This window comes from Chionomys nivalis, chromosome 10 (genome assembly GCF_950005125.1).
Source record: "Chionomys nivalis chromosome 10, mChiNiv1.1, whole genome shotgun sequence".
In the NCBI taxonomy this organism is placed as follows: Eukaryota; Metazoa; Chordata; class Mammalia; order Rodentia; family Cricetidae; genus Chionomys; species Chionomys nivalis.
The window spans coordinates 15,561,547-15,585,791 of NC_080095.1; the positions used below are offsets into that span (position 1 = coordinate 15,561,547).

The 24,245-nt window shown below is 40.7% G+C and overlaps 1 protein-coding gene across 1 annotated transcript in view; it reads left to right on the forward strand.

Moving 5' to 3' along the window:
- Ppp1r13b (protein phosphatase 1 regulatory subunit 13B) overlaps nucleotides 1–24,245 on the forward strand; it is an 84,912-nt gene that overhangs the window by 12,601 nt on the left and 48,066 nt on the right. The window contains exon 2 of the mRNA XM_057782883.1: nucleotides 23,442–23,589. Within this exon, the coding sequence (XP_057638866.1) occupies nucleotides 23,442–23,589 (148 nt within the window). The remainder of the gene's footprint in view (nucleotides 1–23,441; nucleotides 23,590–24,245) is intronic.

The following is a 24,245-nucleotide window of genomic DNA, read 5'->3' on the forward strand; positions in this document are numbered from 1 at the left end:
AATCCCAGCATTGGAGAAACAGAGGCAGGTTTATCTCGGTGAGTTTGAGGCCAGCCTGTTCTACAGAGCTAGTTCCAGACAGCTAGGACTGTTAGTGTAGAGAAACTCTGTCTCGAAAAAGAAAAAATAAATGCAATCAGATCCTGAGGAAAACATGAAACTGGTAAAGGATCATTCATATATATATATATATATATATATATATATATATATATAAATAATTGTAGTAAAATACATGTTACCATTTGTTGGTCTGTTCAGTGGCTGTGAATGTGTTCATTGTTGAACAGGTATCATCACTGCCCATTCACAAAACCTTACGTTTTCAAACTAAAACTACTGTTGAAGGGCTTTTAAGCTGAACTGAGGGTTTTCTAATTAAAGCTAGTATGATTGGAGTTGGAGAAAGGAGCCTTCCATCAATGTGTTGTCAGAGTCCCTTAAGCCCTCATAGGATCGTCATTCTTTTGTGTCACACTACTCCAGTTTACATAGTTTCTCAGGCTCGAGTGTGCAGCAAGGGAGCTGAAGACAGACACTTGCAGGGGTCCATCTCAGCCTGGAAGTTGTACGATGACATGGCTTCAGCACGCTGGGAGACTGTAATCTGAGGTCTAAGGGGCACCCTGACTTGTTAGTACCTGAGGCATGATTACAGATCACACAGGGTATAGTTAAAGCTCCTTATGATGCCTGAGTCATCAGAAAAGAGTAAACTTTGTCAGTGATGTCTACCGCTGGTGCGTTTTAGATTACTGTGTGCAGTAGAACATGATGAAGCTGCAAGTATGATTTTACAGTAATCAGGACTGAACAGAAAACTAGAAAGATTCAGTGTAACTAACCCATTATATCCCAAGCATTTCAACATGTAGTATTAAAGTATTAGTGATATATTACATTCTTAGGCTGAGTCTCAAATTCCAGAACATTTTTTACACATAAAACCCATCTCAATTCAGGTTGACCACATTTTTTAAGTTCCCAGTGGACATATGTGGTTAGTGACTATCAGATGGTCAGTATGGCTTCAGATTGTGGTTCAGGTAAAGGGCCAAAGCCCTAACTGTACAGAGAATGCTACTAGTCCCATCACTGAATTCCTTGTTTGCTGGGAAGGCTTTTGTTTGTTTGTTTAAGACAGGGCCTCTTTATATAGCCTTTGCTGACCAGGGACTTGCATTGTAGACTAGGCTAGCCTTGAACTCACAGAGCTCCACCTGCCTCTGTTTCTTGAGTACTGGGATTAAAGGTAGATACAACCATGCTGGGTCTGGAAGGGCTTTTATTATAGTTGTTTTCAATTGCTAGTATCTGGTTTGATTTAATCAGGATAGTGCAATAATGAGGGTACACATATTTGGGGGAAGACTCTCATTTCCTAGGAGTGTGGTCTTGGGTGAATTAATTTCCTTGTGTCAGTTTCCTCATCTGTAGAATGAACACCACAGTACTAACCTTGTTGTGTGTGTGTGGAGGATTAAGTGAGCTGCTGCTGTGTAAAAACCCACAAGATCTGGCATATGACAAGCGCTACAGGCATGCTCCAAAATGCTTAATAGTTTTGAGTCAGTTAATTTCAGAGACATTTTTGCTTTGGAGATTGCTTTAGATAAGGACTTACAAGACAAGTTTTCACAGGTGAAGAAAATGTTACCATAACCTTTTATAAGGATTCTTTTTAATTGGTGTCTTTGGATAACTAATTTTCTTGTTTGCTACAACATTTGAGTATATCCAACAACTGTAGGAATAGTATAATTAATGATTAAATGATTTGGGATCTAATTAAGGTATAGGAAAAATTTGAAGGGATGATTTAATCAACATTTTAATTGTTAGTACTATTATAATTAAGCCACTCTTTCTCTCTTTATTAGTCGTACTGTGTCTGGGGAGACTTCCTAGTTCTAATTTTCCTCAATTAGTGTATTCTAAGACATTGAATTACTTTGAGTTTTATTTTCTATTCTTTGTAAATCAAATATGAGAGGATGGTAGAAATAAAACCAGAGTGTAAAAGGGTGACCATTTAACAGGAAGGCAGGAGAGGACGTCCTGAATTATTGTGCAGAGTGAGACAGGCAAAATGGATAACCATGTCATGCATGGTGTGACTGCTGGTCTGGTCAGTTTGTCCAGACTGCTGTGCCTAATAGGGCCATCTTGGCAGACTCCTTGCTGCCTGACACTGCTGTTTGCTCTCTTCTCTGTCAACTGGAGCACTGCCTGTCCAGTTCCCCATTCCTGTCCACGACTAACTCCTTTCCTGCCCAGCCTACTTGTTGCTTCCTTTGGGAAGTCCTTCCTGATCCTGAGTCTGGAGCAGAGCTCCTTCCCATGGGATGTTGCAGCACTTGGCAGCTTGCGTTATAGTTCTGTTTTCTTAGGTCTCAGATTTAGTGAGGAACTAAGACTTGGGCTAGCCTTATTGACCTTATATGTCTAGAATCTGGCTCAGGGCCAAGTTTGGCTCAATAAAATTTTCCTAAATGAATAGAGAGTGATCCTGAAAATGCACCCAATTTATATTATAAACAAAGTAGCAGTTTGTTTTGTGTGCATTTTGGTGTTTCCTGCCTATTGTACTGCAGGCCATGAAGTGAAAAGAAAACAAACTTGAGGACTGAATTTTAATCTTTTTATATGGGTGTTTGCCTGTAGAATTGAACACAATTCAGATATCCTTGATATTAGTGAAAAGCTTATGGTCCAATTAGTTTCCTGTCCTTCTGGAGAATTGCCAGTAATAGATACCTATGCCTATGTGAGTTAACTTGGAGGGGAGATTAGGAAATTTAAAAATAACAATAGGGTCTGGATAGTTCAATGATGAAGTCCATTCCTGGGGATCTAACGCCCTCTTTTGGCTTCTTTGGGCACTGGGAATGCACATTGATGCTAACACACATATTCAGGCAAAACACTCATATGTTATATATAAGTAAATGTATATATAAAGTAGTAGTAGCAGCTAAGTGTGGTGCTGCACATCTTTAATCCTAGTACTCAGGATGCAGACGCAGGAGGATCTTAGTGAGTTCAAGGCCACCATCGTCTACGTAGTGAGTTTCATACCAGCCAGAGCTACAAGTGAGACCTTGTCTTTAAAAATATAAAAAGTAGTAATAGAAGCTGCTCATGTTTTATTTTAAAATTACTTTTTTTTTTTTTTTGGTTTTTCGAGACAGGGTTTCTCTGTGGTTTTGGAGCCTGTCCTGGAACTAGCTCTTATAGACCAGGCTGGTCTCGAACTCACAGAGATCTGCCTGCCTCTGCCTCCCGAGTGCTGGGATTAAAGGCGTGCGCCACCACCGCCCGGCTTTAAAATTACTTTTTAAAATATTTATTTCTGTATGTTAGGGTGAGAATAATGTGTTATGGTGCCTGTGGAGTCTAAAAGAGCATTGGATACCCTGGAATTGGAATTATAGGTGATAGTGAGCTGCCCAACAGGGGTGCTGAGAATTGAACTCAGGTCTTCTGTAAGAGCAGCAAATACTCTTAATTGCTGAGCCTTCTCTCCAGCCCCCTACTCATGTTTTTAATTTTAAAGTCAAAAGAAATTACATTCTATGACTAAATTGAGTAGAAAAATTATATTTTCTGTATCTCTTTTTTTTAATGTAACAACTAATTGTTAATTTCAAGAATTTGTTCTGCTGAGAGGTGGTGGTGCATGCCTTTAACTCCGACACTTGGGAGGCAGAGGCAGGCGAATCTCTGAGTTTGAAGCAATCCTGGCCTACAGAGTGAGTTTCAGGACAACCAGTACTACAGTGAGACTCTGTATCAAAACAAAACAAAAAAATTGTGTAAGAACATTTGCTGATGAGGCTTCTCTTGAGGTGCGAGTCTCAGGCTAAGTTGCATTGGTCCTGAGATCTAGGAAGGCCAGTCAACTCTCCCTGGTTATGTGCAAGGCAGTTCTGGGTTAGGTGTTGGATCTGTATTTTCCAGACATATGTTTGTGTTTCCAGTGTTTCACAGGGCATGGAGAAGGGTGTGAATGGACCAGTAGGGAAGGTGAATATAGTAACCCCAAAAGGGCGTGCACAATTTTACTGTGTACTCACACAAAGTAGGTACTAGTACTTAAGACACTATTGTCTTGACGTGTTTTCAGTCTTGTAGTAGAATTATGCAAAACACATGCATGGCTGGTTAGGAGTGTTTGAGAATGCAGTCTTGAGAATCAGGTAATCCTGGTTCCAGACCTGGCTATGTCACTTCTAGTCATGTGACCTTTACTACTTATATAACCTTCTGGAACCTGTTTCTCATTCGTAAAATAAAGTAATAGTGTCTGTCTCAATAAATTATGGCATGGTCTATAGAGAAAAAATACATAGGCTAAAACAAAATATAGTTGTGTGTATTCCCATGGTAGCATGCCAGAAGAGTATCATTAGCTAAATACTAAACATTTTACTTACTGTGCCCTTGTTATTAAAATACAAAGAACCTTCTGTAGTACAAAAAAAAAAAAGGTATGAAAAAAATATGTACTGGCTGTGAAGTGTAAGTTAAAAGGAATTTCATTTCCTCTGTCACTTTAAAAAATTATATGTTGTCATTTAAAATTAGTATGCTTTTCATTATTGATTGATCATTTACATACTTATCTGTATATCTGGAGATTAACATAGGATCTTGTACATGCTAGGTAACTACTCTATCACTGAGCTAAACCCCAGCCTTTGTTTTGAGACATTGTCTCAATATGTAGCTCAGGTTGGCCTCAAATCCATGATCTTTTACCTCAACCTCTGGAGTGTTGGGATTATAAGCATGTACTACCACAGCTGGCTAATTGAAAAGAAAAGAAAATTTTTTACCTTGGACTTCTGACAGGGCTGAAACATTCTATGTGAACAGTGCTCAGCATTGGATCTGACTCCCAGGAAACCAGTGGATCAGTGCTAGTACAGGTTATTGTTGGAGATGGCAGCTGGAGTGGAAGGCTTCTTGACTATTTGGTCCTTGACAGCAGAAATGGGTGTTTACGGTGATGAATTTCTTAGGTCAGTTGCTTTCCCAAGTGTAGGATCTTGGTTATAAAGTGTGAACTAAGAGTTTATGATCTTAGCTGTCTTCATGTGAAGTAGGTCAGATGCAGACCTGAGCTCAGCCGAGTGTGCCAGCACACAGGAACCCTCCCCTTCTTTGTCTCTCTGTCCCTCCAACCCTGTTCTCCATGGAGAACAACAGTGCTCGTTTTACCTTAGAGAGATGTGTCAAGTTGTGCCTATCTTAAAAGATTTTTCTGGGGCTAGAAAGGACTGGCGGGGGAATGTTCAACTGTTTTAGTACCCAGAGTTACTGTTAGGTATAGAAATTAAAAGGGGGATGGTTTGAGGGAATGCTGTGGGAGGAGCATGGAGTTAGGGTCTTGGCTTTGTGGCCCAGGGTTGCCTTTAACCTTTTTTTTCCCCCTGAGAAGAGTTTCTCTGTATATTCCTGGCCATCCTGGAACTCACCCTGTTGATCAGGCTGGCCTCAAACTCATAGAGATCCACCTGCCTCTGCCTCCCAAGTGCTGAGTTTTAAGGTGTGCACCACCACTGTCCAGCAGCATTTAGCTTTTTAAAAATTATTTTTATGTGTATGGGTATTTTGCCTGCATATATATCTGTGTACAACAGGCATATAATGACTGGAGGCCAGAAAAGGGTGCCAGATCCTTCAGAACTGGAAAAAAAAGTTAGTTGTGAGCTGCCATATGGGTGCTGGAAGTCAAACCAGGTCTTCTGGAGAAGCAGGCAGTGTTTTTTTTTTTTTTTTTTCCCGAGACAGGGTTTCTCCGTAGCTTTTTTTGGTTCCTGTCCTGGAACTAGCTCTTGTAGACCAGGCTGGCCTCGAACTCACAGAGATCCGCCTGCCTCTGCCTCCCGCCTGCCTCTGCCTCTGCCTCCCGAGTGCTGGGATTAAAGGCGTGCGCCACCACCGCCCAGCCAGGCAGTGTTCTTAACTTCTGAGCCACTTGCCCCCATTTTCTTTTTTTAATTTTTAATTAATTTTTAATTGTAGCCCTGGGTGGCTTGGAACTCTCAGAAACCACCCTAGCGCAGCGATTACAGGTGTGTGCCACCAGGCCCCTCCTGACAGGATACTATCTGTCAGGCTTTGTGCTAGCCATTTCCTAGACTTTGGTATTTAAGAACCAAGCAATTAAAGTCTCTAAATGTGGAAAGGCAACAGCTTGCTGTGCTGAGAATCAAGGCACCTAGACTACAGTCTTGTTGGCTCATCTTCAACTGAGGAAAGGGTGTTAGTTAGATTGTTGCTAGTCTGACTGTGAGATTTGAAGGCTGATTTAAAGTATTCTCCAAGTATTTCTTTGTTGAATTGAACACCTTTAAAAGGATTAAGAAGGAAATAATCACTTACATGATTACTAACTCAAATTAGCAACACAAAAAAGTTTCTTCTTTCATACACATGTAAACATTAGTTTTTTTTTTTTTTTTTTTTTTTTTTTGGTTTTTCGAGACAGGGTTTCTCTGTAGCTTTGGAGCCTGTCCTGGAACTAGCTCTCGTAGACCAGGCTGGTCTCGAACTCACAGAGATCCGCCTGCCTCTGCCTCCCAAGTGCTAGGATTAAAGGCGTGCGCCACCACCGCCCGGCTTAACATTAGTTTTTTTTAAAAAAATTGAAGCGTAGGGGAGATAGAGGCAGGCCGATCTCTGTGAGTTTGAGATAAGTCTGGTCTACAGAGTGAGTTCCAGGACAGCCAGGGCTATATAGAGAAACTCTTCCCCCCCAAAAAAAGGTGGGGGGGAACAAACAACAACAACAACAACAAAAAGACGAAAAGAAGTTAAAGCATAGTATAGTCTCAAATTTGCTGCCTAAAATGTGTGATTTTCTTTTAATGGACTAGTATGAAGGCTACCTTTTATTTTTGTGTTGGAATATGGATCCTCACATGAGCATCCTGAGTGCTGAACCAATAATAGCTTGTGAACTATTTTTGAGCTCAGAAGAGACAGAAAACTATTCTGTGGTATAGAAAAGGCTAAGACAAAGAGAAGGGTGGTCTGCCGTCAGTCTGTTTCCCTCTATAGAAACAGCAGAGGCTTTCACAGTGGGCAGCGGCACTTCCCTGTGTTTATTGAACTGAGGAGTGACTTGACCTTGGTCTGGTGGGAACGGAAGGGCGTTTTTACAGTTTCTGTGCTTGCTTCTTTGGCCTGCCCCTTAGTGGAATGATGCAGGGTTTGCTGCCCTTTCTCAGTCCCTTCCCTAGTTGTTAAACTCTATACTGCTGGCAGTTATAAGGGCTACCTACTCAGAGCCTGGAAGCAGTGGCTTCAATTGGAGCAAGTGCAGCCTTTCTGAACTGTTACAGTTAGTTGTGCCTGGAATGAGCATTGATCATTCATTATTTAGTCCTTTATTTATCATTCATATATACCCCAGCAATGCATGGGCAGCCGCTTATGGGAGTTCTCCAGCTGTCCTGTCCTGGGCAGTCCTAGATGCCTGTGTTACTGTCACACCCGAGGTCCACAGTCTTCCTTTATGCTGTCTTCGCAGTGTTTTTTGGGCCTTCCTCTTCACCTTATCCTGTGCACTCCAGTGAGCATTGAGCCTTCATAAAACATTCTCAGATTTCTCTTTGTAAAGTAATAATAATTTTAGTTATTCTCTTTGAGTGTGACACACATGCACGTGTGCATTTTCACATGCTACAGCATATATGTGTAGGTCAGAGGACAACTTGAAGGTATCAGTTCTCTCTTACCATCTGGGTCCCAGAGATAGAGCTCAGGCCCTCAGACTTGGTTGGCAAGCACCTTCACCTGCTGAGAAGAAAAATTGCTCTGTGGATAAATCAATTGTAATAACTCCACAGAGTTGTACACACATAAAATACACACACAGTCTCTTCTCGCTTGTGGGCACATTTATGTACATGGCACTTGAGTGCCACCTCACATGCATTGTATATACAACAATAATAAGTAAATGGTTTTTAATAGGAGAGTTCCTGGAAGGGCATTGGATAGAAAGCCAAGCAGCATGGAGTTCAGTTGAAAGGGACAGTTCTGGGGACCTTGGCAGTAGCGGTATTAAGGCTCTCTTTCTATAGTGTGTCCCTCTTTTTTTATAAACCACATCTACACCAGTTAGCAAGATTGTCAGAGCTTCATCACAGCCTCCCCTAGCTTCTTTCTCTTGCGGCATCTCTGGCACTCTGTCTTAGATTCTTACACTAGTTTATTCCTAAGAGGTATCTGTGCTTGTTCCGAATAGGCCTGTTCTTAGCAAAGCAGCCAGAATGAGCTAATGTGCTGCTCTTAGAATCCTTCTGGACTTCCCATCAACCTCTTAGGAAAACCTGGCCTGTTTCTCTCTCTCTCTCTCTCTCTCTCTCTCTCTCTCTCTCTCTCTCTCTCTCTCTCTCTCTCTCTCTCTCTCTTTCTTTTTTTAAGATTTATTTAGGGGCTGGAGAGATAGCTTGGCGGTTAAGAGAGAGCACTGACTGCTCTTCCAGAGGTCCTGAGTTCAATTCCCAACAACCACATGGCTCACAACTATCTGTAATGAGATCTGACTTCCTCCTCTGGCTTCCAGGAATATATGGAGGCAGAATGTTGTATACATATACAGATGGTTGTGAGCCACCATGTGGTTGCTGGGAATTGAACTCAGCACCTCTGGAAGATCAGCCAGTGCTCTTTAACCTCTGAGCCATCTCTCCAGCCCCTCTTTTTGTTTGTTTGTTTGTTTTGTTTTAGACAGGGTTTCTCTGTATAACAACCCTGGCTCTCCTGGAACTCACTTAGTAGACCAGGCTGGCCTCAAACTCATAGAGATCCACCTGCCTCTGCCTCTTGAATGCTGGGATTACTTGCCTGGCTTTCATCTCCTTTCATCTCTTTATTTTCTGCTCCATCAAAGCTGGACTCGTTAGGGAGTCTCTTGCCTGGCCTTCATTTCTTCTCAGGGCCTTTACACCTTTTCTTTTGCATACTGTCCTTTCAGACTGTTGTCGAGGCTTAATCTGTCGCCCACCTTCAGTGAGGCATTTCATTTTGGTGGGGGGACAGGGTCTTGTGTAGCTCAGAGTAGCTTTGAACTCTTTTTCCTCCTGCCTCTATCCTGAATGTTGGAATTATAGGCACACACCCCTCTGCCTGGGTTCTGAGGTTATCTCTAACCACCTTCTTTAACTAAAACTACTCCATTGCCCATCTGTTTTTGTTTTTTTGTTTGGTTTGATTTGGTTTGGTTTTTGGTTTTTTGAGACAGGGTTTGGCTGTCCTGGAACTAGCTGTTGTAGACCAGGCTGGCCTTGAACTTACAGAGATCTGCTCGTCACTCTCTCCTGCGCCACCACAGCCTGCTACCTATCTGTTTCACTTGCTCTATGTTTCCCCATAGTGCATGGCATCATCTGCTTTACTGTATGTTTTACTGTGTCTTTCCCTCATGAAACAACTCACAGGGCCAGATCTCTGTTTAATTCATCAGTGCAGTCCTCAGCACATTGTAGGTACTCAGAATATTTGTGGTACAAAAGCAGGTTGTTTTTTTTTGTTTGTTTGTTTGGTTGGTTTGTTGTTGTTTTGAGTGAACAATGGCAAGAGGGATGTGCCACATAAAATAAGTGTGATCTCTGGCAGCTGAGTCCTGAGCAGAGGGGATGAACTGACTGAAGGCATCTCAATTGATGTCACCAGGATTTCTGTGAGGACCAAATGCATGTGTATTTTATAGACACTGAGAAAAATACTTAGCTTTCTCCTTTGTGAAAAAGTAGGGCTGCTTGTCTACCAACATCCAGCAGTTAGCCATTCATGATACAACTTTTTTGGAAAAACAGTAATTATAGCTATGTAATAATATGAAAACTCATGTGGCTATATGTTTTTTTCATATAAATTGGAATATAGAATTTTCTCTTTAAAAGGAATGTGAATAAATTTCTGCAAATTGTTCATGGATTTTTCTTGAACTCGTAGCGATCCGTTTACCCCTGTTTCCTTTAGAGTGGGATTAAAAGCATCTATCGCCATGCCCAGTAGTGCATGGGATTTATGAGGACCTCTGTTACTTTAGCAGACCCAGACCTCAGGACTCGGGTCAGGTCCATGCATCAGCTTTGATGGTCACAGGCCTGTATTCCCAGTAACTTGGGAGCCTGAGGCAGGAGTTCAAGCTCAGGGCCTACTGGGCTGTGAGCATGTTCAAGGCCAGGCTGGGCCGCTTACTGAGACATTTACTTAAAATTTTAAAAGAAGAAACAGGTAGAGGGCTTGCCTATGTAAGGTCCTAGGTTTCGTTCTCAGAACTAAAGCAGAGTGCATTCCCAGAGTAGGAAGGCATCAGGCTTTCTCTCATTTCCGTTTTTCAGTGGGAAGTTTCTCTGAAGGAGTGAGGGCTGTTGGCTGTTTATAGTCATGCTTAAAATGCTTTTTATTCAAAGCAGTTTGCACATGATGCCTATGAAGTGAGTTCTTTCATTTAAAGAAGTTTAGCTTTATATTCTGAGCTGATAACTTTTGTATGAAACTTACTGTACAGTTTCATGGAAACGTTGAGCTTGTCTAGTTTGGTTTTGAAGTGATCCTGAGTTGTTTGAGAACTACTCAAGCATGTGCTCTGAAGCCAGCTCTGGGTTAGCTCCTAGTCTCTGGTTCTTCCTCTTGTGACTTTGGACAGTTTAGCCTGCCATTAGGGTGGATCTCCCCAGAAATGGCCCACAGATTGTCGGGAGGGTTAAATGATGTAGCACAATTAGAAAAAGAGGGCCTGCCCCCTTCAGTAAGCACTAAAATGATAATGATAGCTTTGTAATACTAATAAATGGCAGAATTCCTTTGGTCTTTGCTGTTGTTTGTTTTGGTTATTTATTTATTTGTTTGTTTGTTTATTTATTTATCTTGGTTTTTCAAGGCTGGGTTTCCCTGTGTAGTCCTTGCTGTCTTGGAACAAGCTCTATAGACCAGACTGGCCTCTAACTCAGAGATCTGCCTGCCTCTGCCTCCCTCTGCCTCCCTCTGCCTCTGCTGGGATTAAAGGAGTGTGCCGCCATATCCGGTAGCAAAAGACCTTTGATGTTAGATATCCTGTTACAAATTTCATTCTTATTGTAAATACTTTATAGAATGTCTTGTCTATATTTGTATATCTTGTAATATTTGGGAAAAATTACAATTCTGTTATACCCTACTCTAAACATAAATGTTGTAATAAGAGCAGCGGGGCTGCGTCCCCGGCACCCAGCCACCCGCATGGCTTAGCTTATGCCCCGAAATAATTACACGGAAACTGTATTCTTTTAATCACTGCCTGGCCCATTAGTTCCAGCCTCTTATTGACTAGCTCTTACATATTGATCTAACCCATTTCTAATATTTTGTGTAGTACCACGAGCTGGCTTACCAGGAAAGATCTTAACCTGCGTCTGTCTGGAGTGGGAGAATCTTGGCGACTCTCTGACTCGGCTTCTTTCTCCCAGCATTTTCTCTGTTTACTCCGCCTACCTAATTTTCTGTCCTATTAAAGGGGCCAAGGCAGTTTCTTTATTACTTAACCAATGAAACAACAGATAGAAAGATGACCCACCTCCATCACATAAAAATAATTTTCTTGAGTATAAAGTATTTATTTTGAAATTTTATTTTGAAGCTTCTGGGTCTTACTTTGTAAAGTTGATAACTAGGCTTAAGTAAGGGTGCCCCTCCTCCTGCTACTCCTCTTTTTCCTCTTTTTAACTCCCTCTAGATAGGGCCTCACTGGTAGTCTTAGCTGTCCTGGAACTCACTCAGTAGACCAGACTGACCTCGAACCCACAGAGATCTACCTGTCACTGCCTCCTAAGTGCTAGGACTAAAGGCATGTCTTTTTTTTTTTTTTAATTTTATTTTTTTACTCTAGTTTATATGGGTTGCTTTGCTTGTGTATAAGTTGGTGTACCTTGGCATGCCTGAGGAAGCCAGTAGAGGGCATCTATCTCCTGAGGTTGCTGTTTGTGAGCCACCATTAGCTGTTGGGAATCCAACCACAATCCTCTAGAAGAACAGCGAGTGTTCTTAAATCACTGAGCCATCTCTCCAGTCCCCTCTTATTTTAATATAACAAACTTTACAAATGAACCTGTTAAATTAGTATTTAGTCTTTTGTTGTACTAAGAGCGGTGGGCTACCTCCCCGGCACCCGGCCGCCCGCATGGCTAACCTATGCCCCGAAATAATTACACGGAAACTGTATTCTTTTAAACACTGCCTGGCCCATTAGTTCCGGCCTCTTATTGGCTAGCTCTTACATATTGATCTAACCCATTTCTAATATTCTGTGTAGTACCATGAGCTGGCTTACCAGGGAGAATCTTAACCTGCATCTGTCTGGAGTGGGAGAATCATGGCGACTCCTGACTCGGCTTTTTTCTCCCAGCATTCTGTTCTGTCTACTCCGCCTACCTAATTTTCTGTCCTATTAAAGGGGCCAAGGCAGTTTCTTTATTACTTAACCAATGAAACAACAGATAGAAAGATGACCCACCTCCATCATTTCCCCTTTTTCTGTTTAAACAAAAAAGAAAGGCTTTCACTTTAACATAGTAAGATTATATATAGCAAAACAGTTATTAAGCAAGAATTACAGTTACAATATTTATATCTATTTTATCTTTTATCATAACTAAGGAAAACTATAACTATAACTAACCATTTTTTAACTCCATCAAAGACTCCAGAAGGATATAATATTACCAAAGCAAACAAGAAATCCAAAGTTTTAGAAATGACAGAGACATCTCACTGCCTGACAGTCACCCAAAGTTTTTTTGTACCATTGGGGCATCCATCTTTAGCCTACAGGCCATAGTATTTAGCAGACATTTTTATGAGGCAGGAAATTTTAAAGACAGTTTAGTCACTATCTGCTGTGTCCTGTAGAATGTCTTGTAGACTCTTTTATAAATCAGGAACCCCGAAAGATCATCTCACCTTTAGTCAAGTTTAGCAGTCCTCTCTCTGTGGGTTCTCTGTGTCCAGTTTATGTATCAGTTTATGCAAGAGCAGTTTCTTGCCCAAATGGCTATCAAACTCCATAAGGATCCTCTTCGATGCCCATCTTCCTCTTGAAGTAGATTGGTGCTGACAGGAGCAGATGTGTCTCATTGTCATGAAAAGCCCTAAGTTATTAAAATATTTTAAATGCCATGTTCTGTAGTCTTTGAAAGATATGAAGAATGCCTATCTAATTGAAATATATCTCTATATATCTAGAAAATCTAACTAACATGATTACAAGCTTGACTATTATTGACGATTATCCATTAACAACCTATATTTTCTATTTTACATTACATTTTTAAATGAACTACATAATCACAATACCTTAATCAATATCAGAAATACATATACACATAACAAAATTGACCTTATAATCCATACCACTGTAAATTATTTATATCTATATCAGTCTTTATCTTCACAGTATATTCTTAATCCTATTGACAGTTGCTATCTAAAGTTGCTAACACTGACTGCCCCTTATGGAACACACCTAATTAGGTAAAGCTTTACCCTGTCACTCTGTGGCAACCGTAGCATCTGTCTTGTTTCATGAGGTGTCTTATCACAGTTCTGTCATCAGTGCCCAGTGGAGTTTATCAAGGCCTCCAGGTCATCTGCTTAGGCATTTTCCCTGTGCAAACAGACAGTCTACAGGCACTGGCGTGTGCTCCACACTGCACTCTTGATTAGTTTCTTATGGCAAGAAACATTTAAAAACAATAGCTCACACACTTATAAGCAGATTCAGAGTGTTACGACTTTCAAGAGCCAGTGTACTCCTAAAAGACAGTTAACAGTCTGTTGTAAAAATAAGAAGGGATTTGGGATTTACTATTTCCTTTGGAAATTATGCCTTGGTTGTGTTGTGGATATACACCTGATTCTGTAAAAAGTACTCTTTAAGAGTACTATTTTGGTAAATTTTTTTCTTATGCTAGGCCTTCATGCCTGCCAAGCATGCATTCTACCTCTGAGCTGTATATCCTTAGCTTAATTGTCTTTATTTTAAGCCCTGTTTTTCAACTAGGGAAAGGATTAATAGTGAATTTTTATGTTTGCAGACATGACAAAACAGGATTTGTGTTGACTATAAATGCATGTTACAGAAAGGAAGAAATATATATACAAAGAAATAATATAATTTGTTATTGTTAGAGAAAAGGTCTCGCTATGTAGCAAAGACTGGCTTCAAGTTCAGGATTCTCCTGTCTTAGTCCCTGATCATTGGGAGCATGGGCCTGTTGTGCCATGCCCTACTAGAATAGTTTAAGCTGCTTCTGTGAGAGAAAAAAGTTCTGATAGGTTGGATTGATATAACTACATATGTATTGATAATGATAACACCATACAATTCATCCTTTCAATATATTCGAAGCTGTACAATTATTACCACTATTTATAATTGTTTAGTGTCTTAATCTCCCAAAGAAACCATGTTTTTTTATTCAGTATCACTTGCTATTTCTCATTCCCTGCAGCTCCTGGCAAGCAATATTCTGTTTCCTGTCTTTGTGAGTTGGTTTGTTCCAGGCGTTTCATATGAATAGAATCATTCATTTAGTGACTTTTTTCATCTGACTTTATTTGCTCTCTTTCCAAGGGTTGTCTGTGTTGTAACCTTCACTCCATTTCTTTTTCTGGTCAAATAATGTTCTGAGTTCTGAGCATATCAGTTATTCAACCATTTATAAGTTTGAGCTGTTGGGACTAGAGAAATAACTCAGCAGCTAAGAGCATTTGCTGTGCTTTTTGAAGACAGCACACCCACATCTAGTGTTCACAACTGTCTCTAACTCCAGCTCTGGGGGTCTGTCAGTCCTTCTCTTCTGGCTTCTATAGGCATGAACACACAGGTAACAGACACAGCAATAGAAGTAAAAATTTTTAAAAGTATTTTTGTAAGTTTGGGCTATTTCTATTTTGGGCTGTTACAAATGATACTGTGAGTTTGGGTTTATATGTAATGTACATATGTAATTCGCTTGGGTATTTGTGTATATAGATAAAATTACATATGAGGTAGGAATATAGTAAAATGATAGCATACTTGCCAACTTGAGCCTTTGGTTTCATCCCCTGCACCACCAGAATAATCACAGGGCTGGACATGGGGGTACTTGCCTGTGGTTCCTGCCTCTTGGAATGCCAAGGTAAGAGGACTACTTGTATCAGCAAGAAGGAGACCAGCCTGGACAGCAGAGAGACCCAGTCTTAGCACCACCAAAAACCTCTCAGGGATGTATTTTCTTAAGTTTTATCCAACAGTGTGTAAAAAGAGGAAGTCTCAGTCTGAGATTTGTTGGTATACCTAATGTAAATTCTTGAAAAAAATCAAGAACATTAGTTAGAACATTTGTATGGTTTAAGTCAAATAATTTTTCTGTTTCATTGTTGTGGTTAATTGGGGAAAATGCTATGATTCTTTGTTCTTATTCCCACACTGTATTACATGGGGAAAAGCTCGCGGTATACACTTGATAATTTTAAATAAAAATACTAGGTAAAAACGTGGCTAATTGAAATGTAAACAAATATTGGAAGATTATACAATCAAGAGAATAATTATTAAAACTTTCAGTGATTTTCTTCCTTTTTTTAAAATTTTAAAAGTTATTTTTATTTTATGTAAGAGTGCTCTGTATGAGGCCAGAAGAGGGCATCAGATCCTATTATAGATGGTTGTGAGTCACCATGTGGGTGCTGGGAATTGAACTCAGGAAGAGCAGCCAGTGCTCTTAACCACCGAGCCATCTCTCTAGCCCTTTCTGTTTTTGATTTTGAAGCACTGGAGAAGTGATTTGGAGAACTGGTTCAGAGTGTCTTAACTTTGGAGTCAGGCAGTGAGTTAAGTTCTCTCTCTAGTATTTGTTAGCTCCATGACTTGGTCATATTATTTAACCTCTCCAAGCCCCTTTTCCTAATGTGTAAAGTGAAGAGCAGTAACTGTAAGGCAGAGGAAGCACAGAAATCGAGGATGTGAAAAACCCACAGCACCATACTAAGAAGACTGAAAACCAGTGGTAGCAGCGATTTTCCTAGTGCAGCGACTCTTCCTTTAGTTTTATGCAAGTTCTGTTGTGTTTTTACAGACTGTCCTAGCACTTTTTTCAAACTATTGGACCATGGTATACACTAAAAACCACTTTACAAGGTGACTTAGTTCTTACACATGTATCCCCCCCCCCCATACACTTACTTCTACATGTGGTCAAAATGTCTGCATATATTCTAGCCAGATTTATATACTGTTGTTTTTATTTTAAGTTAAAGACTATTTTACATCAATTTTAGGAATGCAAAAAATGAAACAGAAACTAATTTTTCCTCCCCTGCTTCCTGGTCCTCCCCCGCAGACCTCCTCTTTCTTATTACCAATAAAGTGTATTACTGTGGTCCATCTGTTATAATGATGGACCAGTGCTGACCGGTTTTGGTTGCCTGAGGTTCTTAGGTGATGCCAGGCTTTACTCGTGGTGGTGTACAGTTTTCTGTGATGAGCCCACACTTCTAGTGTCATTCAGAACAACATTGTTGCCCTAAAAGCCCCTGCAGTCTTGCTCAGGTCTTGCTTTCCAAGCCATAGCCAGTCCTGGCTCTATTGTTTTGCTTTCCTAGAATCTCATGTAGTTGGAATCCCACAGGGTATAAATAGCCTTTCTGACCAGTTAACACCCAGCAGCTTATAGTTAGGGGTCTTCCTTGTCATTTCGTGGTTTGATGGCACATACCCTTTTATTGCTTAATAATACTCCGTTATCTGAATATATCACAATTTGTTAATCCAGTCATCTACTTAAGGATGAATGATTATTTCCATCTTGGTTATTTACAAATTTTGACAATTTTGAGAACTGTTACAGGCATTTGTGTGGAAATAAATTTTCAGTTTGTTTGAGTGAATGCCACGAATGCTCATGCTTGCTAAATCATGTGGGAAAAGTGTTTTTGAGGAGAAGTTTTGAGACACTGTATCTAGACAGGCCTGTAACTTAACTTGAACTTATAGCACAATCTTCCTGCATCATCAGCCTCCCAAGTGCTAGAGTTGCAGGTGTGACCTCTGTTGATCTCTGTTTTTGTTTTATAGAAAATTATTACTGTCTTTTTCCAAAGTGGTTATAGCATAATCTACTACTGAGTTTCTTTTGCCCATTGCCTTAATTGGTGACGTGAGAAGATTTGATAGTACTGTCTTAGTTTGTGTTTTACTGCTGTGAAGAGACACCATGACCACAACAACTTTTATAAGAAAACATTTAATTTAGGGGATTTGCTTACAGTTTCAGAGGTTCAGTCAGCCCATTATCATCATGGCAGGGAACATGGTGTATGCAGGCAGATGTGGTGCTGGATAAAGAACTGAAAATCCTACATCTCGCAGGGAACAGGAAGTCAACTGACACAGTGGGCAGTATAGGAAACCTCAAAGCCCACCCCCATAAGTGACACACTTCCTCCAACAAGACCATACCCACTCCAACAAAGCCACTCCCTGTGAAATTATGGGGGCCAGTTACTTTCAAACTACCACAAGGACTATTGAGGACTTAATGTTAGGGTCGTTTAACAGACTGGTATTTGTATGCCAGTGTTTTGCCTTTGGCCATTTTGATAGGTGAGCAGTATATCTCATTGTGTTGATAACAGTTCCCTTATGAACTGTGATGATGAACATCTTTATATGTGATATATGGCGTTTCTATGTTGTTTTTGCTCAGATGTCTCTTTACATCATTTGTCCCTTTGGAAAAGTATGTGGTTTCTATATTGAATTTTAAGAAATGTCTATGTTTATGCTGTAAGTCCTTTATCACCTGTACACTTTGTAGATATCTTCTCAGTCCGAGACTTGTCTTTTCATTTTCTTTTTAAGATTTTTGTTTGTTTGTTTGTTTGCTTGCTTGTTTTTTGAGACAGGTTACTCTGTGTAACAGCCTTGACTGTCTTGGAACTGACTTTGTAGATCAGGCTGGCCTTAAAATCAGAGATCTGCCTTCCTCTGACTCCGGAGTACACCACCACTGCCTGGAAAGATTTATTTTTTTATTTATATATATGTTCATGTGATATGTGCCACATGAGTGCAGGTGTCCATAGAATCCAGAAAAGGGGTCTTTGGTTCCCTTGAAACTAGAGTTATAGGGGGCTGCGAACCACCTCATGTGGGTACTGGGAATTGAACCTGGGTCTTCTATAAGAATGACAAGTGCCCTTAACCACTGAGCCATCTCTTGAGACCTCTTCATTTTCTTTTTTGTTTGTTTGTTTTTGTTTTTTGAGACAGGGTTTCTCTGTAGCTGTGGAGCCTGTCCTGGTACTAGCTCTTGTAGACAAGGCTGGTCTTGAACTCACAGAGATCCACCTACCTCTGCCTCCCAAGTGCTGGGATTAAAGGTGTCCTCCACCACTGCCTGGCTCCATATTCTTATTTTATGTGTATCGATGTTTTGCCTTGTATGTATGTCTGCGTGAGGGTGTCAGATTCCCTGGAATCTGGAGCTACAGACAGCTGTGAACTGCCATGTAGGTGCTTGGAATTGAACCCGGGTCCTCTGGAAGAGCAGACAGTACTCTTTAACTGCTGAGCCATCTCTCCAGTCCCTCTCTTCATTTTTTCAATGCTGCTATCCTACAGTGTAATGCTTAGCCCAAGTTTGGCTTCTGTAATAGTCATAGAGAAGGATGATGCCTATAAAGTGATTGTCATTTCTCAACACTGGTGAGAAAGAGTGCCAAAATATGTATACATACTCTTTTATAGTCTAAACTATCACTAAGTTTTGAGCCCTTGTTGTGGACTATCTAGGCTTTATGAAAATTTGTATACTCAAGTTTGGCATTCCTAGTAGGTTTCAGGTGAGTCTCAAATGATGTGATTTTAAATACAAAAGGAACTGAGTGAATGAGGTGAAAGGGGCACTGTTAATGTATTCTTGGGAATAATGTATACCAGATTTTGCCAGTTCAGATTGGTAAAGTGAAATTTTTATAGGATAAAATGTGTGTATACATAAATGATGTGTATTTTTTTTTAAAAAAAAAAAATGTAACCTGGCCTGCCTTCAGATTCACTAAGTAGCCAGGGATGAGCTTTGCCTTCCTACACCAACACCCAAGTGCTGGGATCACAGGTGTGCACCACCATATCTGGTATAGAACATATTTTTAGTGTTCAATACTTAAATAAAAACAGTGCTATTACCTTAGTGATAGGGCTAGTGAGAACCTAATATCAGAACCCTTTAATGAATTAGATGCTATGTGTTTAAACATATCTGTTTCTAAAGAGGTGAAATGCACCTTTCAGACTTTAAGCTTACTTATTTTGAAGTTGTTCAACATTTTATGAAGGCCCATTCTTCCTTTGAAACGTGATCAATTTCCAGTCATAATTACATCTTTTTTAAAAGTTGAAATGGGTCTCATGTAGGCTAGACCGTACTCAAATTCTCTATGTAGCTGGGGCCAGCCCTGAACTCCTGATCTTCCTTCTTTAAATTGCTGAATACATCACACCTGACTTACCTCTTGTTATTCCAAATGGGGACTTGCTCCCTCTTGCCATGCAGCGCCACCTTGTGGGAAGATGGAATTTGACTAGAGGCCTCCAGATGTCTAGGTATGAGGGAATCTGCCAAAAATTATGTTCTTGTATTAATCATGTCTTCCGGCTTTCATCCTGATACTTTCCTTCTGTTATGTGGAGTAACTCAGTAGGTAAAGGGCTAAAGATTCTCTTGTCCTTTGTGAAGAAGCCTTGAAGATGAAAAGGCAGACAAGCACATATCCTTCAGATTTGGCAGTCCTATAAAAAAAAAATCATACAATTGGGACTTGTGTAGTTCATAGTTTGTGCCTGGTCCTGATTCCGGTACTAATGACACAGCTGAAGACTGACCAGGATCCCTGCTTTCAGGAAGCAGGGAATAAGCAATTGAACTGCTCCCTGTGTCAAGAGAGTGGAGCTCCTTTAGATGGGTCAGTTAGGGAAAGCTTCTCTGTTAAGTGCTGAAAGAAGAGACTGTTCCAGCTGTGAGTAGCTGAGTGGAGTGCCCTAACCAAACAGCAGATGACCTGCCAGGTGAAAGAGTGAAAAGGCCAGTGTGGCTGGAATAGGGGAATGAAGAGCACGATGTGATATCAGAGCAGTGTGTGTGTAGACAAAGTGATGTGTGGACAAGGAAGAGTGCACAAAGATCTAAGCCTGAGCAGAGGTGCTGCCTTAGGCTTCAGTAGTAACAGTGGTGATGCGTCCAGAGACAGAGTGTAGTTTTTGTTTGTCTTTTTCTTTTTTAAAAAAAATTATTATTTATGTGTATGATGAGTGTTTGCCTTCGTGTGTGTGTGTGTGTGTGTGTGTGTGTGTGTGTGCAGTATATGCAGGAAACTTCAGAGACCAGAAGAGGGTATCAGATATCCTGGAACTGGAGTTTAAACACTTGTTAAATGCCATGTGGTTGCTAGGAATTCAATCTAGATCTTCTGTGAGAGCAGCAAGTTCCCTTAACTGCTGAATCATCTCTCCAGTCTACATTTCTGAGGTTTTAAATCAGTACATAGAGTCATAGTATGTCAGACCCAGAAGGAGCTTAGAGTCAGCACATGGAAAAACTAAGGGTCTTTCTGATGGCTGTGTTATCATTAATAGCCATGCGACCCTGGCAGATGAGAGACAGATACGCCATGTGGAGCGAGCTTGAGCATAGAGTTTATTTAGTGGGTATTGAGAATGGCATAAGAATGAGGGATTATGGAGGGGAGGGGAAGAGAGAGAAGAGGGGATAGAAAAGAACGAGAAGGGAGAGAAGAAAGAAGTGGGGAAAAGGAGAAGGGAGTGAGGCAGTAGTTAACCTCTTCAGTAGAGGGAGAGATAGACAGAGAGGGAGAGAGAAAGAGGAAGAGGTGGGGGAGGGAGTACGAATGTGGGCTGGAGGTGGGGAGAGAAGTGGGGGGATTGGCAGTGGGTGGGGCTTGTCTCTTAAAGGGACAGGGTACCCAGGTGACAGGCCAGGCCAGCAGATTTATTTTTACAACAGGCTGTCCATCCCCAACTTGGTAGATCCTTTCCATGACTTCTATAAGCTCCTTACTTATTACCTACCCAGTAAGCTACTAAATTTTCTTTTCTTTTGTCTTCTTCATATCAGTTATCTGTGCTATTCCACAGTTCCTTTTACACTAGGAAGTGGAAGTAGGAGGAGTCTAAAGCTTTGCCTGAACAGAGTCAGAGCCCTTGCCTTAAAAGAATATTCCCAGAGTTCCTGCTGAGAATTGAGAATGAGAAATAAAGCCTTTTCCAGCAGTGGCAGCAAAATCAGCACACAGCAAATGAGAGAGCTTGAGTGTCTCATTTGAGGGTTTGTGCTACATAAGAATTGATTGCCTTTTCTTAAAGTTGTGTAGAACCCACTTTGTAAAACAGCTTTCTGAGGAACAGTTTGTATGCTGTAAGTTTAGCCTATTTTAGGCCAGATAGTGTAGCCTTAATCCCAGCAGAAGCAGGTGGATCTCTGGGAGTTTGAAGTCACCTGGTTTACATAGTGAGAACCTATCTCAAAAACAAATGAATAAATAAATAAACAGACAAGTAAATAATGCCTATTTTAAGTGAACAATTCCGCAATCTTCAGCAAATATACAAAGCTGTGGAACCATTGCCACAGTCTAATCATTTTAAAACTTTTCTGTCACTATTGATAGATTTGACTGTTGTGGATATAAACAGAATTCTATACTATGTGTGGTTTTGTTTTGTTTTTTGTTTCTGACCTCTTCCATTTATATAATGTGTTCAGAATTCATCCGTGACAGTCTGTTGTGTGGTAGGCCACATTTTCTTGTTGGTGGTCAGTTGGCAGACATTTGAATTGTTTCTTCTTTGGTTATTATGAATGAACAAAGCTGCCATGAGATTTCTATGGAATGCTTTGTGCGGACAGATATTACTCCTCTCAATGGGTACTCAGAAGTGGTATTGCTGGGCCGTGTCATTAATCTGTGCTTTGTATTGTAAGGAACTGCTGCTGCGTTGTTATTCAGAATGGCTGTGCCATTGTACATTTCCACCACAAGTGTGCAGGTTTCCTGTTTCTTCATGTCTTTGTTAACATTTGTTAGTACTTGTCTCTTAATTATAGATATGCTCCTATTTTTATGTCTTCGTACATGTACATATGTGTGGGTTCACGCACCTATGTATTTTTGTTTGTTTGATTTTTGTTTTGTTTTTGTTTGTTTTGTTTTTTTGAGACAAGGTTTCTCTGTAGCTTTGGAGCCTGTCCTGGAACTAGCTCTTGTAGACCAGGCTGGCCTCAAACTCACAGAGATCCACCTGCCTCTGCCTCCGAAGTGCTGGGATTAAAGGCGTGCGCCACCACCACCTGGCCTGTGTATGTTTATGCTGAGTATGTTCATATGTGTGGGTACATGGTGCCTTTGTATGTGTGTATGAAATATGTTCATGTGTGGGACTGCGTGTGTGTGTGTGTGTGTGTGTGTGTGTAGGCAGGCAGGCCAGAGTGTGTTCTTCTTGGGATGCCATCCAATTTTTTAGTTTGTTTTGAGACAAGATTTCCCTATGCAGCTCTACCTGTCCTGGAATTCTTAGAAATACTTTTGCCTCTGCCACCAGAGTACTGAGAATAAAGGCTTGTGCCAACACACCTGGTCCACCTTGGTTTTTGAAGCACTGTCTGTTGTTTGGCTGCGAGTCCCAGTATTCCAAGAGTCATCACCTCCTTAGTACTGGATTACAAATATGCTACCATGCCTGGTTATTTATGTGGGTTCTGAGTATCTAATTTAGGTCCTTGTGTTTACAAGGCAAGCATTTTATTGACTAATCTATCTCCCCAGACCAGTTCCTACTTTTTGGAGGGTGTGTGTGTGTGTGTGCGCGCACGCGTGCATGTGCCATGCATACATATGGAGGTTGGAGGACAATTTTGGGGAATCTGTTCTTCCACCATGTAGTCCTCCATGTTAAACACGGGATTGAACTCAGGTCATTGAACTTGGCAGAAAGTGCCTTTATCACTGAGCCATCTCAGCAGTCTGGAATGTGATTTTTTTTAAAGAGTTTTAATTTTATTTTATGTGTGAGAGTGAGTATATGAGTGTTCTGATTATATGCATGCCTGTGTACTGCACACATGCCTGGTGCCCACAGAGGTCAGAAGAAGGCATTGAATCCCCTGGGTCTGGAGTTGTGAACAGATGTAAGCTGACATGTGTGTGCTGAAAATCAAATCTAGATCCTCTGCAAGAAAATCAAGTGTACTTAACTGCTAAGCCATCCCTCAGTCCTGCAACTGTGTTTGCTAACATAAACAGTTAAAAATAATGAGCTCTTTATTATTTAATTTATATATGAGGAATCTAAACTGTGATTCTAATCTTCTCTCTCACAGATGATATTAACCGTGTTCTTGAGCAACAATGAACAGATTTTAACAGAAGTTCCTATAACACCAGAAACCACCTGTCGAGATGTTGTAGAATTCTGCAAGGAACCTGGAGAGGGCAGTTGCCACCTGGCCGAAGTGTGGAGGGGAAGTGGTATGTTAAACTATCCAATGGTGGCTACATACAACTCAGTATGCTCAAATGAAAACATTGCCGTGGCTCCCAGTTATCTGTAGTAGGAAGGAGCTGAGTAATGAGAAGAAAAACAACTGTAGAATGGGGTTATGGTTCTGTAACCTGTGACTAGTGGCGTGTGTGGGCTTGTGTGCCACAACATGCTTGTGAGGTCAGAGGATAACTTTCAGGGGTGAGTTTTATCATTTTATAATGTGGGTTCTGTGGACTAAACTCAAATCAGGCTTGGTAGCAAGCACCTTTATCAGCTGAGCTACCTTGTTGACTCATCAGCAGCTCTTCTTAATATTTTTATTTTTATGTACATTATGTTGTATTTTATTGTTCTGGGGATGGAACCCAGGACCTTACAAATGCTCAGTATACACTCTGCCACTGAGCTATATACCTCAACTCTGTCCAACAACTCTTTTCCCTTCTAATAATGTCAGGAAGACAGCATGTAGTGTGAATAGTAACTCCTCTGCAGATAGTATTAAACTAGACTAGAAAGTGTGGCGGCGTAAATGAATGCAGAAAGATTATAAAAATATATACAGCTTTAATAAGGAAATAGACTTACAGGACCACAGGTTCCCGCAGAGAACAGGAGAAGCAGAGCAAAAAGGGCTGCT